Below are 16,411 nucleotides of genomic sequence, written 5' to 3' on the forward strand. Positions count from 1 at the left end.
AAGATGTCAAAGGGTCACCCCGTCTCATACCTTTCTCAACTACAAATTCATCTATCACACTCTTGTTAACTAGAACTTAAATTGAAGCAGAACATACACAAACTTTCATGAATTCCCTTAAAACCCCACATAATCGAGTTTATACAATATATAATCTAGATACTCATAGCTAAAAGTGTTTCAAGATCAATCTTTCATAATAAATTATTCTCAACACACTAACTGCAAGATTTAAAAAAGATAATAAATTATGATTTTATATTAAAATTTAATTTCAATCTAGTATAAAATATTAAGAGATAAATATTGAATTAGAAATAAAATAAAGTTTATGACGTACCAGAAATAGTAAATAGTTAAATAGAGTTGTTTTTGAAAAATAGAAATAGTTATTAAAATGTGCAATTTGTTAACAATGAATATTTATTCCATTTTTGAATAAGTGGTTATCTATACAATATATAAGAACAGTGTTTAGAAAATCAATCCACAATATCTAAAGAAAGTGTGTTTATTTAAGTTAAAAACCAACCCTAAGAAATAAATAAAGCCGAGTTGGTATAGTTGTAAGTTGTACTTGTAGAGTTATTTGTCTTTACGAAGTAAAAGTTAGGCACTCTTTCTCAGTTTCTCTTCTCCCTCTTTTCTGATTTCCTCTTTCTCTTTTCTTCTTACACATTCACTCAGAAAGAAACTTAAAAAGCAAACTCTCATCTAATCGCATCAATCAATCATCGATAACCAATCCGCATTTTCCGCAATGGATTCCCGCTCAGTTCCACCACCATCAAACATGATGGTGGGACCCACATCTTATACTCCAACTAACTCCTCCATGATCAGCCCTAATTCCTCCACCAACATCATGGCTCCCGCCACCGCACGATTTCCCTTCAACTCGCCGCAAACCTCGGAGCCTTTCTCCGTCACACACGACGGTCCCTCTTCTCCATCCGCCCTTGCTAAGAAGAAGCGTGGCCGGCCTAGGAAATACTCTCCCGACGGTAACATTGCCCTTGGTTTAGCTCCCACACATGTTTCTTCTCCCGTCGCTGCTACCTCCGCTTCCGCCGGTGATTCCGGCGCCGGTGATGCTCCTCCGAAGAAGCATAGGGGTAGACCCCCTGGCTCCGGGAAGAAGCAGTTGGATGCGCTTGGTACTTGTTTGTTATTTCTGTTTTTGTGCTCTCGTTTCTAATTTAAGCGCTTATTTTGAGTAAAACTGATTGTGAGTGTTTTTTTGCTTTTTGTTCTGTGAAGGAGCTGGTGGAACTGGATTTACTCCACACGTAATCTTGGTGGAGTCTGGTGAGGTAATTAGTACATGTTTCTATCTATATATTCAATCTGTTACTTTTATTGATGCTACATTTTTGGTAATTTGAGTCTTTGAATTGAAATAACACATTTAATTAGCATATCTTAGAGTGTGTCATGTTAATAGTTCCTGTTGGAGCCCAAAATTGAATGGAGTAGTTTATATTCCTAAAATTAATGAATAAATAAGAATAAAAATTGCATTGCATGACAAATCTAGAGAGTCACTTGTTGGTAGGTCATCTCTAGTTCCATTGTAAATCCTCAGATAAGTTTATGGCTTATGTTAAAATTATGGGGTTATATTTCCTTTGATTTTTTAGTTAGGGGTATAAAGTTTCAGTTTTCAAGTTTCTTTTTTGTTGTTGTGTTTTTGGACTTCATAAATTGCACTGTTAGTTTTATGTAGATTCATTGTTAATAGTCGGGAACGGAAGGATTTGAGCTGGGGGATGGAGTTATTGCTCTTGCCTCTTCTCTTTGTTATAACTTTTAAAGAAAATCTTGTGATGATTATTTTCTTGTCATTTATTTAAATATATTTTTGGGTTTTTGGGGGCTAATTTCAATGATATTTCTCTGAGTTAATTTTAACGGTGATGATCCTAGAGTGTCAAATCTGCATTGCCCAACTAGTTATACTGCATACATATAGTCCTCAAATTCAGATATTCATTTTACAAGGAATACAAATTTTATTCTTCATGTTGTTCCTTTGAATGTTTTATAGCTTTATAAGCTTGCCTTTATTGCATGTATAATTGATATCAATTTCTTGTTCAGTGCTTTTGTACTCTAGCCCATGCTCTTAATAAGCTATCCATCGTCAAGTTCATCAAATAAATTATGTATGTTGCTGTGAAGTATGAGTTAATTTTGGGTATCTTATTCAATCTATTTGAGAATTTAAGTGTATTTATTTCTTATAGTTTATGTTTTGAGTACTGTGTTTTTGAGCTTAAAATCGACATTATTGCATAGAGTTGCACTCAGAAAAGAAATAAATAATTTATAGCATTCACCTGCATTTTTTGTTTTGGTCGAGCAACTTAGTAGTTGGTTAGGTTTGGTTCTTTTTTGGTTTATGGAATAAAACAGGCAGAAAAAATGGGTATCGAAATATTGGCTGAATTGCTGTTTTGATGTGGATACTATTTAAACCAAAAAATTTAGGGTTCGTTTGTTATAGATTATTTTATTTATTTTGGCTTTAAACTAGTCTTTTAAGTACCTAATAGCAGGGTTAGTCTGGTTTCCAGTTGTTATGATCATTCTCATCAGTATGGTTTTGTTGTTGGCAGGACATTACAGAAAAAGTTATGGCCTTTTTTCAGATAGGGCCTCGGACAGTTTGTATTCTTTCTGCCACCGGTGCAGTCTGCAATGTAACCCTTCGGCAGCCAGGATTATCTGGAAGTATTACAAGATTCGAGGTACTTTTTACATTCTTTGAGAATTTAGTTGATATCTGTTAATTACTTTATCCATTGTAACGTTATCCCTTTGAAAGGTAAACAATTGACATTGTAATTAACAACAACTCATACAGAAGCTACGAATCACTATTTGCTCCAAGCATTTTGTATTTGATTTAGTCTTATTTCTTGCATGCTATATTGTTTGTTGTTGTTACTATTATTATTATGCTTTAAACTTTGCAAGAAAAGACCAACTAGTAGAGATATTGGAGCACACAAATTCAAATTGAGAAATGTAGCATTTTAAGTAAATCCACTTTCGAATGCTGGATGAATAGTGCTATAAACCTTAAACTCATTTAAAAAATTCTGGAGGGATATTTTCTTTATTAGATGAGTGCAACATTACAGTATAAAACAGTTGCCTCAGTCTTTTTCCCTAAACCCTAATAAAAAGTTACCTTAGGTTGTTGACATGTAAGTTTAGAGGCTAAAGTAAAAAAGAAACTCAAATTGTCTTGGCTGTTTATATTACCAAAAGCACTATGAAAAAAACGGTATTTTTAACCCATAAATCAATTGTGGAATGATAGATACTAAGGACCAAATATTGAACGATTAAACTGTTAGGTGAAGGCTCAAAATTGGTTCTATATTTCACATGCTCCCTAACACGAGGGCCCTTAAATCCAGTAGTGTAGGCAATGCAGATATCTACTCTATCTTTGCTGAAATTTAAGCTTCTTCCAAAAGAATGGTGTCAAGGATTAGATTTTGGGAGAGTTGGTTTACCTTCTTGACCTAATGATCAAAGAGCTCAACTTTTGTGGTCAACATTGTTCTATATTACAGTTGAATTTCAGTTCATGATAAAATTGGCCAAGGCATTGTCTATACTTGGTGTCTTGTGTGAGAGGCATGTTATAGAATTATGCTTATGCCATCATTTAATAACTTGAGGCTTTGGGCGAGTGGGTTCTCAACAGTGAAGACAGGTTGATTGTAGATAGGTTTATGGCTTCGTATGTTGCAAGAACTTCCGCTGTATGTACGATATTCCTTACCTTGTAGGTGTTGCCCCTAATTGAACAAACCAACTTTGGAACACAAGAGAATTGACTTTATAGTAAGTGTTCAGATTATATGTTTTACTTATGTCTCAGGTACATGGTGTGTGTTACCCACACTTTCTTTCCGCACCCTTCCAAATCCAACAAATTACCGCAGTTTAATAACGATATATAAAAGTTGCTAAAAATATTGGTGGGGTTTCTTTTAGAAAGGAATTAAATTCAACAGCATCTTTTATTTTTCTGTATGTTTAAACACCTGTGGTTAAGCGTATAATTAAATATCAATGTCTCTAGATTTAATTCTCTTCACAAGACGTCATTTTGCACCGCAGGGGAAATTCGAGATTGTATCGTTATCAGGTTCGTTGAGGCTATCTGAAAATAATGCTGAACATAACAGAACAAGCAGTTTATACGCTTCCCTTGCGGGGTCTGATGGACGAGTTTTTGGTGGTGCAGTTGCTGGAACGCTAACTGCAGCGTCAACTGTTCAGGTATTGGTCTCAATTGGTCTATAAAATTGTGTCAATTGGTAACAATTGACTTGCCATAAAATTTACCTGTATATATTTTTCTCATAGAACATAGTGTACATAAGTTTTTGTATCTATTGGGGAGTCTTTTATGCATGTAGGACAGAATGACCAAAATTTAAATACTCTACTTTTGTGACATTTTCCAATCATTAATAGGTCATTGTGGGTAGCTTTATTTTGGATCGGAAAAAGTCAAGCTCAAGTATGCTGAAATCTGGGCCTTCTTCAGAACCAACATCCCAAATGTTGCACTTTGGGGCACCTACGACACCAACTAGTCCTACTTCTCAAGGGCCTTCTACCGAGTCCTCGGAGGAAAATGATCATAATAGTAATTTTAGTAGGGGGCCTGGACTCTACAATAATGCCAATCAGCCTGTTCATCACAATATGCAGCAGATGTATCACCATCCACTATGGGCTGGCCAAACTCATCAGTGAAGAAGATTTGACTTCGGATTAACAGTGCAGAATCAGGGTATTTGTTGTATGATTATTCAAAGTGTAGTGTCTAGAGGATAAGTCTAAAATGGTACATGCATTATTAAGGACTGAGTTTAGAACAGTCTATATTAAGGTTTAAGTTAATCTCTCCATCATTCAGCCAATTAGAATTTTTTGTTCATGTATCTTATAATTATGTGTAATTGTAGTGATTCTAATGATGCTAGCCATGGATATGCTCTCAGCATTACCCAAATTCTATCATTTTGGAGTTTGTTGTCTGTGCTCAGCGAAATAGCGAAATCAGTTATGTGCTTTTACCCATTCATTCATCATGCTTTATTTATTTTATTTTATTTTATTTTATTCTTGAGTTTACTACGAATTTGGTGCCTCATGCATTCATCAACGTTGTGTTCCTCATAATAACTTGCACATTCTTACTCTTGAATCATTAAAAGAATTACTTAATAGTTTGCGCCATCTTGACAAATTTTTCAAACAACTTTCAAAAATTTATAAAGCAAGTTGAGTTGTGAAAGACATGAGGTGTTGAAGCTTGCGTGTAGAAATAGAGCTTATGCACCATAAAGCCCAAAGCATAGTTACACATTCACCCAGCGCCACTGCCATGAAAATCGCAACTGCTCTTGCAAGAGGTTAGAAAATGAGTTTGTGATTACCACAATCAAACTAATGTAATACTACATGCCATCAATAATTAATTTTATACCTTTTTAAATAAATTACTTTAAATATATTGTTAAATTAATTAATGGTGTAAAAATATGGTTTAGTCTCAGTTATTTTCAGCTGAGTTGTTGAAACAGATTTGTTTTTTGGGTGATGGACTCATTGACTGTAAGACATGTAGGAATGGCAATCAAAGTTGTGGTTGGTATGTAAAGGAAAACAGATCTCTAGGAATTTTTCACACAAAAAAAATGTAGTCAACTGATAGGCTTTTGATGTTGGCCAGGAAGCGAATGGGCTGCCGGGCTCAGTTATTTATGGTCGTTGGATAAGTGAATGGGCTTTTGATGCCAACTTATAGGCTTTCAAACACGTTTTCGACACACAAAAAAAAAAAAAAAAGAGTACACATTTTATGTTTATGTTCAACTTTCAAATTCACCAATAATGTATTTCCCTATAAAAAAAAACTAACATATTTGATCCACATAATGAAAATTCTAATAACTTGTTCGAGCTTTCAAGAGTAACAATTTGCTTAATAAAAATAAAATATATTTAATGAAACGTATATTTATTATATTAATAATATTGTTAAATATGTTTTTATTCTTGTAAAGGAAAGAATCTAGATTTTAGTGTTTGTAAAAATATTTCATTGGTTTTTGTTCCTTCGAATATGAGAATTTGTTTTTGTTCTCTGAAAATGAACATTTTTTTTGTTCTTGAAAAAATATTTTTTCTTTCATTCCTAAGAGTTTGATAAGTTGAAAACATTTTCATGGTCACCGATATTCATTCGAAGGAAAAGTTTTTGCATTGTTACATGCTAACGTGATATTAGATGTTAATAAATGTTGCATGAGAATAAACCACAAATACCACTTTTAGATTTTGGATGGATCAAAATTAATTGTTCATTTTACATGAATCTAAACAATATTTCAGAATGGGAGTCCAATAACGCGGGAGAACAATACGTCTAATACTCCAAGATCACAAAAGACATTGACGCCACATCTCTATTCAAAATTGTAAGACGATGGATATATGAGTCACCTATATCTTATATATTCAACATTTAACTCATTCATAATAAAAATTAACTACTCATATTTAAATCTAACAATTCCACCTTAAAAAATATATTATTTATTTAAGAGTTCGTGATTAAGAAAATCAATGGAATAAAAAAAAACTTATCAAATAAATTTTAATATAATTTATAGATAAATTTTTAGATACCTATGAATTTGATTGGGTACTGATAACCTAAAGCAAAATCAACTTAAAACTTAAATTATTTTCAAATTAATTAAATATAAAATAATGACGGATTTTGCATGATTGATTGTTGGGAACATACATAACTAAACTCTAAGATATGAGTGTGTTGACCAAAACTCATATTTCCCTAACAGCTATGTCAAAATTAATCCCTTCTTGAGTTTTTTTCTCCCTGATTCTCTCATCATATGTATTTTTTATATGATAAATGTTTGTACGGAAGTATATGTTAATGTTATGTAGATGGGAATATAACTCTCAATTGTTTGTTACTTTTTAGAAAGTGTCGAGAGTAATAACGAAAAAAATAATTTAAAATTAACAGATTGAACATTATCTCAACTCAAACTTTTAAGATATTTAAAATGTGACTCATATAACATATTTATCCAATATTTAATGTATTTATAGTCAAAGTAAGAGTATTACTCACAATTTAATCCAACAATTTCTCAACTATATTTGTCATTTTTTTCCTTTTGTCTTTTTCTACCATGGTAAACAAGAGAATACTAGAGTATCTAAATACGATTGTTTAGTATGTGGTTTGTCTTCGATCTCTATGCCGGATTATTAGGTTGGTGATAAAAGGATTTGGAAAATAAAAGAAATTAATGGTTTATAAACTTTCTCATGATCCTCTACCAAATCTTATTCGTCGAGGTGTGGAATTCATTGGTATTTATTTCTTTCGATCGTCCTTCTCTAGGTATATTATTAAAACATGCACAAGCAAAAGAAGCTCATTTTCTTCCAATAACCAATGCATAGAGCTAAAGGTTAAAAATGTTGAAGATGCCAAAGGCTGATTAGTGATACATTAACCAAGCAGACATCATCACATGCTCATTTCACAATTCCAAGAACTAAAGATATTGGCATCAAATTCATCATCAAATGTCCACACACACACAAAAGGAATTATTATCAAGTGGCTTTAAAATCAAGGTGCAGATTCCGTAGACTTATATTAGAGGTACACAAAACAAAAGGATTATCTTTTTCTGTCTCCTTCCCTATCTACACTCACAAAATGTGTTTCAATCCTCTAAAAAAATAGTTACATTTAAAGAGATAAAATTTATCGTTTTAAATCTAATAGTTGTTACAACTATAACTCGATACGACGACATTAAAAGATTTAAATTCTTAAAAATTATAACATTAAAGATGTATGTAAATTGACTTATTTGATTTTGTTTAAAAATACAAATATTTACGAAATTGTTTTAGAAAATATATAAAAACAACTTATAGGATGATGTTATAAGTTATTTTCAATTAATTTTTATAAATTATTTTGGATAATATACGAAAACAATTTATATATTATATAAAAATAATTTGATATTATTTAATTTTATATTATAAAAATAATTTATACATAAAAATTTATGCTATAAAAGTTTAAACTATAAATTGTTAAATAAGTTATTTATTCAAACAGATTAATTCGTAGGATATAATAAAGCGCCATTACTGCATGTTTAGTGCACCTTCACTACTATGTGCAAGGCTAGCATTTCATTAAAAACGGAAGGTACTTTAATTAATTTGTATAATATCATATTAAGTGGAGAATATTTAAAAGAATAAAAGTCAGTGACATTACATCTTTACAATATTTAAATCCTGGCCGCGCCGGAAACCTAAGCTACCTATAATCGAAGGTACACTTATTTATCATTTTGATAGCTTCACATGTCACGCGTCTCATTAACCCCACAAGCAACTGGAAAACGAGGTCATCACTAGGAAGACCAATGCGATTCCGAACTAATAAAAAAGGACTTGGGTTTATTAAATCCACATATTAACTTGTGAAACTACTAGTAACCTAGGATAACCGAATTTTATCATTGAGGCTTATATATTTTAGACAAGTGATTTAATGGACTAGTATAATGTAAAATCTACGGTGCATATGTATTTAAAAATTATATAAAATTTTAATAATATTTTTAAAAAATTAAATTGCATGATTCTTATTTTTTTACAATTCAAATAGTAATTTGATTGACGTCGACTTGATTATATTTTAAGATAATATAGTTTCTTTTTTTATTCTTATGTCTCAAACGTAAGAATAAAAAAAACTGTAAACTTCTAATTCCATAAAACAACACATGTCACTGTTGAAATTTTAACAAATTTCAAAGACAATTTCATGGCGGCATCGATCAAAATGGTGCAACTGTGATAATTAAGCAAAACAAACTTTCTCTAAATCTAATCTTCACAATTGTTTCATTAGACAATAATATGTAAAGGCTCCAAACATACGTGTTTACACAAATGAAAGCAACTTGGATCTTTATGAGGGTGAGAGGAGAGAGACGGATTGATGATGAAAGAATGTGGATCCTCTCGTCAGTCTCTCTCCATTATTTTATATATCAATTTGAGCCTCCCAACAAATTACCTATGTACCATGCCCAACTTTGATTTATGAGAAAGTGTATCAGAAAAACTCAACTCTCATATTAAAAAAGAGATAAGACTTCAAAAAATTTTATACACATTGATTTTTGTAAGACAATTTTGTAAGGAGGGATGAATTAAACACAATATAAAAATTTAATATTGAAAATAAGTTCTAAAAGACATTTATAAAGAGTTTCATTTTAAATAAAAAAATATTTATATGATCACACATTTTAGACACAACGTTTGAACGCACATAAAAATATATTATTTAATTATTTGAAAAATACTTATTATTTAATATTTATTGATTTGGATCCATTTGCTACAAATAATTTTTGTTTCAAACAATAAGATGAAAAAATATTGTTAATAGAAAATTAATGAAAAAAACTTGTGTAATAAAAATTGTGAAAGAAAAAGTAAAAGTAAAAAAAAAAAATTATTCTAATTAATAAGAAAATGTATTTCATAAACAAATTAACGGTCAAAAAAACTAATGGTCATAACTTAAAAAAAACTAACAGTCATAAGTTAAAAAAAAAAAGTTAAACATATTGGCTGGTGAAAATATTTAGCAACCATTGGATGGGCTCTACATATCGATGAGTTAAATATAATATGAAAACAACTCTTATATTTAAACACCCTTAATTTTCATACAACTCTTTCAATTTATCTCTATCAGTCTCTTCCTATCATATCATCAATATATCACAATTATCACATTACTTTCTCTATTTCTCTCTCAACATGTCTAAAATGTGTTTGGGTCTACATCAAGTATTTTTCATTAGTAATATAGATCAGGGTAAAATCCCCACCATAGGGCATTGATACATGACTCCTCTTTTTATCTAAATCAGATCATATACGTTTTACCAAAAGAGTACTAGCTAGGTACTCCTTAATAGCCACTGGTACTCAAAACTGGACTTAGATCCAATTCATCATCAGAGAATCTATGGCTTTTCATTGTTACACTAAGGCCATAAATTAAACAGAAAATGATATATACGTATTGATGTTGACCAGCGCTGGAGAAGGCAATTTTGACTTTTTACATGGCCAGAAACTCACAAGTATATACGAAAAATATAAATTAAACAATAAGAAAGTACGGTTTACAAAACAAACTAATTAAAACAATAATGTTTAGGTTTTTCATTTCTATGTTTTGGTTTTCATTAAAAATAAAAATTTGACTCATGGTTTTCATTAAATGTATAATATGCAGTAGAAAGCTTTTGTTCACATACGATAACAAATCTCGTTAAAAAAAAAAGTAAGATAATCAATAACTAGTATATTCAACAAGAAAATAAGGCCATCTTCTCTACGTAACAAGATTTTCCCCATATCTATTGTCTATATTCTATTTTCTTAATTAGTTAACGCCGTAAAGGAACACCTTTAATATATCTATTCTGAATACCTGAGTTTATGTTATGTATGCATACTATAATAATATACTCTATTAGATACATACATTTTATACACGACGGAAAGTTGTGTTAACAAGCTGGCATAAATTTAACAAGAATTTTTTGGGTGATCACTATAAACTTACAAGACTATAAACTTTCTGGCACAACTCGTTAGTGTATTTGGTTGGAAAATAATGATATTATTTTTAATGAAAGGCGGCCAATGTTTTTTTTATAAACAAAATTATTAATAAGAGTACGAGGTACTATAAATCCATTACATAATCAAGAAATCACAGGAAATATGCGCATGCTACTAAATGATTGATACACCAATACAAAATTAAAATGTAACCAATGTATTAGGAATAATTGAGAGAGTTAAAAATGTATCTTGGTCTTAATTCATTAGTAGCGAAAAACAGAGTTAAAATTTTGTTTTTTGGGACTGGTGGCATACCGTATTGTGTTGCTTACAATATCCATATGACTGAAAAAATATTGTAATAGATTTTAAATTTGTATTTACAATAAATTACTTTTGTTTATAAAAATATATATATCATTTATCGCCTCACACACTCATCGCTGTATTAAACAAAAACAAAGCAAAACATATGAAAAAAAAAAGCACGGAAATAAAGGTGGTAAAGTTATTATTATCATGTGTTACGACTCGCAAGTTATAATTGTTTCATGTCTAACGACAAACCAGCTTCTTGAAACATGTATAAGAGAAATAATGAAACGAATAACGAAGACAAACTAAATATATATATAGTCATATATCTTCCATAAAATAATATAACAATATTAAAAAGACTAATAAAAGCAGAATCCGAAAGTTGAAATAAAAAAAACCAATGAGACACTAAATTGAAGTACCAATTGTACGAACTAGAAGAAGAAAGTACACATTAATATAACATGACTTGATTCAAACGCACTAAGAATAATCACCACCATATCCATGAATTAACACTGACCTTATAAATAATTTGGAATTCAATTCAATGATCATCTCAAAAGCATTCGATCCATCAAAAAGGTGGACGTGAAGCTGAATTGTTGTTTCCCGCCCAACCACCATCAACTGGCATCTGAACATTCTGCATATTCAATGGCAAATTGAAAAACGGCAAACCAGAAGAAGGATCAGGAAAAGCATTATTCACAACTCCACCACCACCACCACCACCACCACCACCAGAGCCTTGAGAACCTCCTCCAGCCGCCGCCTGCATCTGAATCTGTTCTTCTTCCTCCAAAGGCAACCTCTCATAAGCAACATTAGTAAACGAAGCAGCAATCACAATCACCGGTCCCGCCGCCGTAAGTTCACCAACCACACTCCCTCCGACCACCTGTCCTTGACCTCCGGCAAGGTAAATTGTCAAACTAGTTGCTCCCGGAGGAGCCGGCGGAGGCAGAAAAGATCCAGAAAGGGACAGTATCTCGAATCTCCCATGAAGCGTAACAACAGCACCAGCCGCCGCCGGCTGTCGGAGAGTGACATTAGTAACAGTTCCACTTCCGCTTAAAACACAGATCCCACGCTGACGACGGCGAGCGTAGTTAGTTACGCATTCAAAAACATCGGAACCGCTGGCAACTTCTAGAATATGAGCCCTCAGTGTGTTGGCGCTCTCTCTTGTGATGATCACCGGAGGTTTCGCCTTGTTTTTCGAGCCTGGTGGTCTGCCACGTGGACGACGTCCTACCACGTCACCAGGTCCTGCCGCCGAACCTAGCTCCAAGCCTTGGCTTCGCTCGTCTTCGTCGTTTGACGAAAAAGGACCACCACCACCAGCACCACCACGATTCGATTCTTGTTCAGAATCGTGATGGTTGTGGTGATGTTGTTGTTGAAGGTGCAAGTCTTGTTGCTGTCTTTGAAGGTTTTGCATAAAGCGAGATGCACTTCCTAAATCCAAACCAGCCATAGACACATCAAACAAATAGAGAGAGAAATTGATTTATATAAAAATTAAAATTAAAAAACAAAGTTTTTTTTTTATATTAAAAGATGAAAACAGAAAACTAGGAAAATAATTTTTATTACTATAGAGAAAGAAATAGTATTGTTAATTGTAAATAAATATGAATATGATATAGATCGAACACTGTTTGTTTGTTCACCCTTGTTTTGTTTATTGGTGTGAGTGAGTGTGTAGTAGATATATAGAAAATAAAAAAGAATTGGTAAAAGATGTGAAATATTTAGATATTGTTGAAGGTGGTGGAATAGAAAAACATTTTGGGTTGGATTGAAAAAAAGACAGAGGAGCGGTGAAATAGAAATGGAGTGAAGAGAAAGAAAAGGGAAGAAGAAGAATGGGAGAGAGAGAGAAATGAGGTTGAAGGAGACAAAGAACTCAAAAACAAGTCATTTGTTTGGACAACCTAAAGTTTATATAAAATAAGAAGAAATGGTTGGAGAAATCTTTTTAATTCGCTTTCTTACTCCAATGTCTTAGTCACTTCCATTCACGCACCGTGACAACACGCGTTCTTATATTCATTTTTTAAATTAACTTTTCTATGGGCATTATTACATCCCTTTCGTGTATTAAATATCACAATTCTACTTTACTATTAAAAAAATAGTGTATATTGATATTATTAATATTTTTTTAATGATATTTTTAATTTATTAACATAAATATTATTATAATATCAATTAAAATTACTTAAATTGACAGTTTTTCAAAATTCATTTATTAAATTTTAATACTAATAATTAAAATTAAAGATTTAATTTTAATTAAAATTATAATAAAAACATCATTTTCAAATAGACTTAAAAAATTAAATTTAAAAAATAGTCAAACTAATTCATAGATAACATATTATTTAACTATTAATAATTTAATTCGATAATATCAAAATATATTAATTTTTAAATATACCATAAAAGTCTCCAATATATTTGTTTAATTTTCAAAGATAAAGTATAAAATATTGTTTAGGATTATTTTAATTTTTTACAAAAGGTTATTTAATTAAAAACAATATGAATTAAATAGTACTTTAAAAAAATTATTAAGTATTCTTATAAATTTTGGAATTTTTTTTGGTCAAAGGTAAATTTAAGATTCTATATGTTCCTTTTTAATTATTGTTTTATCTAAGAATTTGTTTTTATTTAATTGTTATTTTTGAAATTCAATGCAACAATTTTTTTGTAGATGAGATGGTAAATATCATAAAAATTTACACGCAATTTTGAGGTTTCAAGTTCAAACTCATAATATAATATACAACTTAACAATATCGATATTTTTTAATTTGAATTAGACCTTAATGACAGTGTTAATTATTATTTTATTAAAACATTTTATATTTTATAATAAGTGTCTTATTTGAATTGTTGATTATTTTTTTAAAAATAATTTTATTCATTAAAATATATTTAATAAAAGTAATTAGTGGTGTAGTTAAATAAGTTGAGACGACCCAATAATAAGAGCATATTTATATAAAAAAAGTATTTAATATTTAATTTATAATATAAAGACACAAATAGTATAAGATAAGTATTGTTTGGGGATATTTATACTTCTTTATATCTTAATTTTTGTAAAATACTAAAAAATGAATTCTCATTCTAGAATTCTCGAATGGAGGAAGTATTAATGTTTGGAGTTATTTATACTTTTTTTGTTGACAAAAGGCCATTTATACTAACTATTATTTTTAATATTTTTTTTATTAAGCATTCTCATAAATTTAGTATTCTATCCATTCCTTTTGAATTAATGATTTTGAATGTGAATATAATTTTTTTTATTTAATTGTATTTTTAAAATTTAATATAAGATTAATTATTATATATTCATCTCAGAATGAGTGTCATTTTAAAACATAAAAATTTCAAAATAAATGTTAATTTTAATTTTTAATATAAGTTTGATTTTTTTTCTTCATGTGTTGACTATCTCATTAATATTATATACATTATTCCCAAATTATTATATTATAATTTTTATTTATAATAATGAAAAATACACTAATTATTAAAATATATAATTTAATAAAATTATAACTCTATCTGTTTTACTTATTGTCGTGTCTTTTTTGACCAAATATTTTGTCATATCTAAATACGTGTCAAATGAATAAAAACAGTAAGGCGAAAGAGAGAGTGATTTTTTAATGATACTCTTAATTACTTATTGTAGATATATAAATAAGTGAATAATACTATAAATCTGTTTCTTTTAAAGTTATTTATACGTATCAACAAAATTATTAAATTTAGCTACTTATGATAATTTTTTTTTTATCCATATAGCATTATTAACTATTTATCATTTCAATTCATTTATTTTTGTCTCTGCATTAAATAGTTAAGGATAATTCTGCCCAATAATAGTTAATACTATTTTGAACATTAAAATTACATATTAAAAATAACAACATTTCTAAAATGACACTTAATTTAAAAGAAACGGAGATAATAGTTACGACTTATTTTTTTTTAAAATTGAATATAAAAAAATTTATTTATTTTAATTGTGTGTTTACAAAATTTTAAGAGTACAATTAGAGATTAGTTTTGATACAAAGTCACTGTAAATTTTTACTCTAATCTCACCCAATCATAAAACATAATTTTAATGATTATGAAAGTAGATTTGATTAAAGTTAATTTAATATTTTAAATCACCCAACTATTATAATTTTTTTATAGTGTAAAAAATATTTATGCTGCTTTTATATATATATATATATATATATATATATATATTTTATCATTTACACCGCTAGTGTATATCAAATAAAATTTATGTCATTGAATGCAATATTAAAAGAGTTTACTTTTATTTATTTACTTATTTATTTAATAAGGTTATTTATTCAGATTTTGACAAAGGTCTATTAGATAGTATATTTTAATTCCTTTTATATTTAATATTTTTTACAATAATTTTTTATTATTTAATGCTAAATGACATTTATTAACTGCATTTGACAATGCTTAATTGTGAAAAAAAACATATTTTGCAAAAGGATTATAAAACTATTAAAAAAATGATGTTATTCCAACTCCTAATTAATAAGTCAAAAGATTTATATTTACTCTTAATTTTCATTTTTCTCTTAAAAACTCCATTTTTTTTCTTCATATTTTCCTTATTATATTTATTAATTATTATTTTCAACTATTTTTTTCTTTAAGCTAAAAGTACATTAAACAAAATTGAGGGACATAGATCTTACTGAGAAAAAAAGGAAGACAAAAATTAAAGTGAGAAATTGATTTTTGATTATGTGCATTGATTATTCGTTAATTTGAATGATTTTTTTTTTATTTAATGAAAAATGTAATTTATTAACTGTATTTTTTGTTATTAAATTTACAGACTATGATTGACAATGCTTAAATTGTGAAGAAAATAGATTTTGTAATAGCACTATAAAGATATGAAATTTTCCCACCCATAATAATACAAAATATTTATTATTTACTTAATTTCAATGTTCATTTTTGTCTTAAAACCTCAAAAATAAATTTATATATTTTTTCAATATTTAGCCAATTACAACATATAATACTTAATTTGTTTGTATGAAAGTATATCTAATTAATAGCAACTATTATGGTAAATAATCCTATATGATACTTTTTAATATTAACCAGCTAAGTGGTGAGAATTTTTTTTATAAATAAAAATAATATTAAAGAGAGTAAAAGTGGCAATCCAATTCATATAATGGTTTTGTTTAAAATTTTAAAAAAAATGATTTTTATAGTATTTTATATTTTTGTTATAATATTTTAAATATAT

At 29.1% G+C, this 16,411-nt stretch overlaps 2 protein-coding genes across 2 annotated transcripts; one reads left to right on the plus strand and one right to left on the minus strand.

Moving 5' to 3' along the window:
* Window positions 1–548: 548 nt before the first annotated feature.
* On the plus strand, window positions 549–5,116 carry LOC101490533 (AT-hook motif nuclear-localized protein 8-like). The gene is made up of 5 exons (XM_004508969.4): window positions 549–1,157; window positions 1,261–1,313; window positions 2,619–2,750; window positions 4,141–4,302; window positions 4,501–5,116. The coding sequence occupies exons 1-5, from the start codon at window positions 761–763 to the stop codon at window positions 4,783–4,785; spliced, it is 1,029 nt and encodes a 342-aa protein (XP_004509026.1). The 5' UTR covers window positions 549–760; the 3' UTR covers window positions 4,786–5,116.
* Window positions 5,117–11,376: 6,260 nt separating this feature from the next.
* Window positions 11,377–13,014, minus strand: LOC101490855 (AT-hook motif nuclear-localized protein 23). Its single transcript, XM_004508970.4, has one exon. It carries the CDS (start codon window positions 12,560–12,562, stop codon window positions 11,660–11,662), a length of 903 nt encoding a protein of 300 aa, XP_004509027.1. The 5' UTR covers window positions 12,563–13,014; the 3' UTR covers window positions 11,377–11,659.
* Window positions 13,015–16,411: the final 3,397 nt, after the last annotated feature.

Source organism: Cicer arietinum, chromosome 7 (genome assembly GCF_000331145.2).
Source record: "Cicer arietinum cultivar CDC Frontier isolate Library 1 chromosome 7, Cicar.CDCFrontier_v2.0, whole genome shotgun sequence".
In the NCBI taxonomy this organism is placed as follows: Eukaryota; Viridiplantae; Streptophyta; class Magnoliopsida; order Fabales; family Fabaceae; genus Cicer; species Cicer arietinum.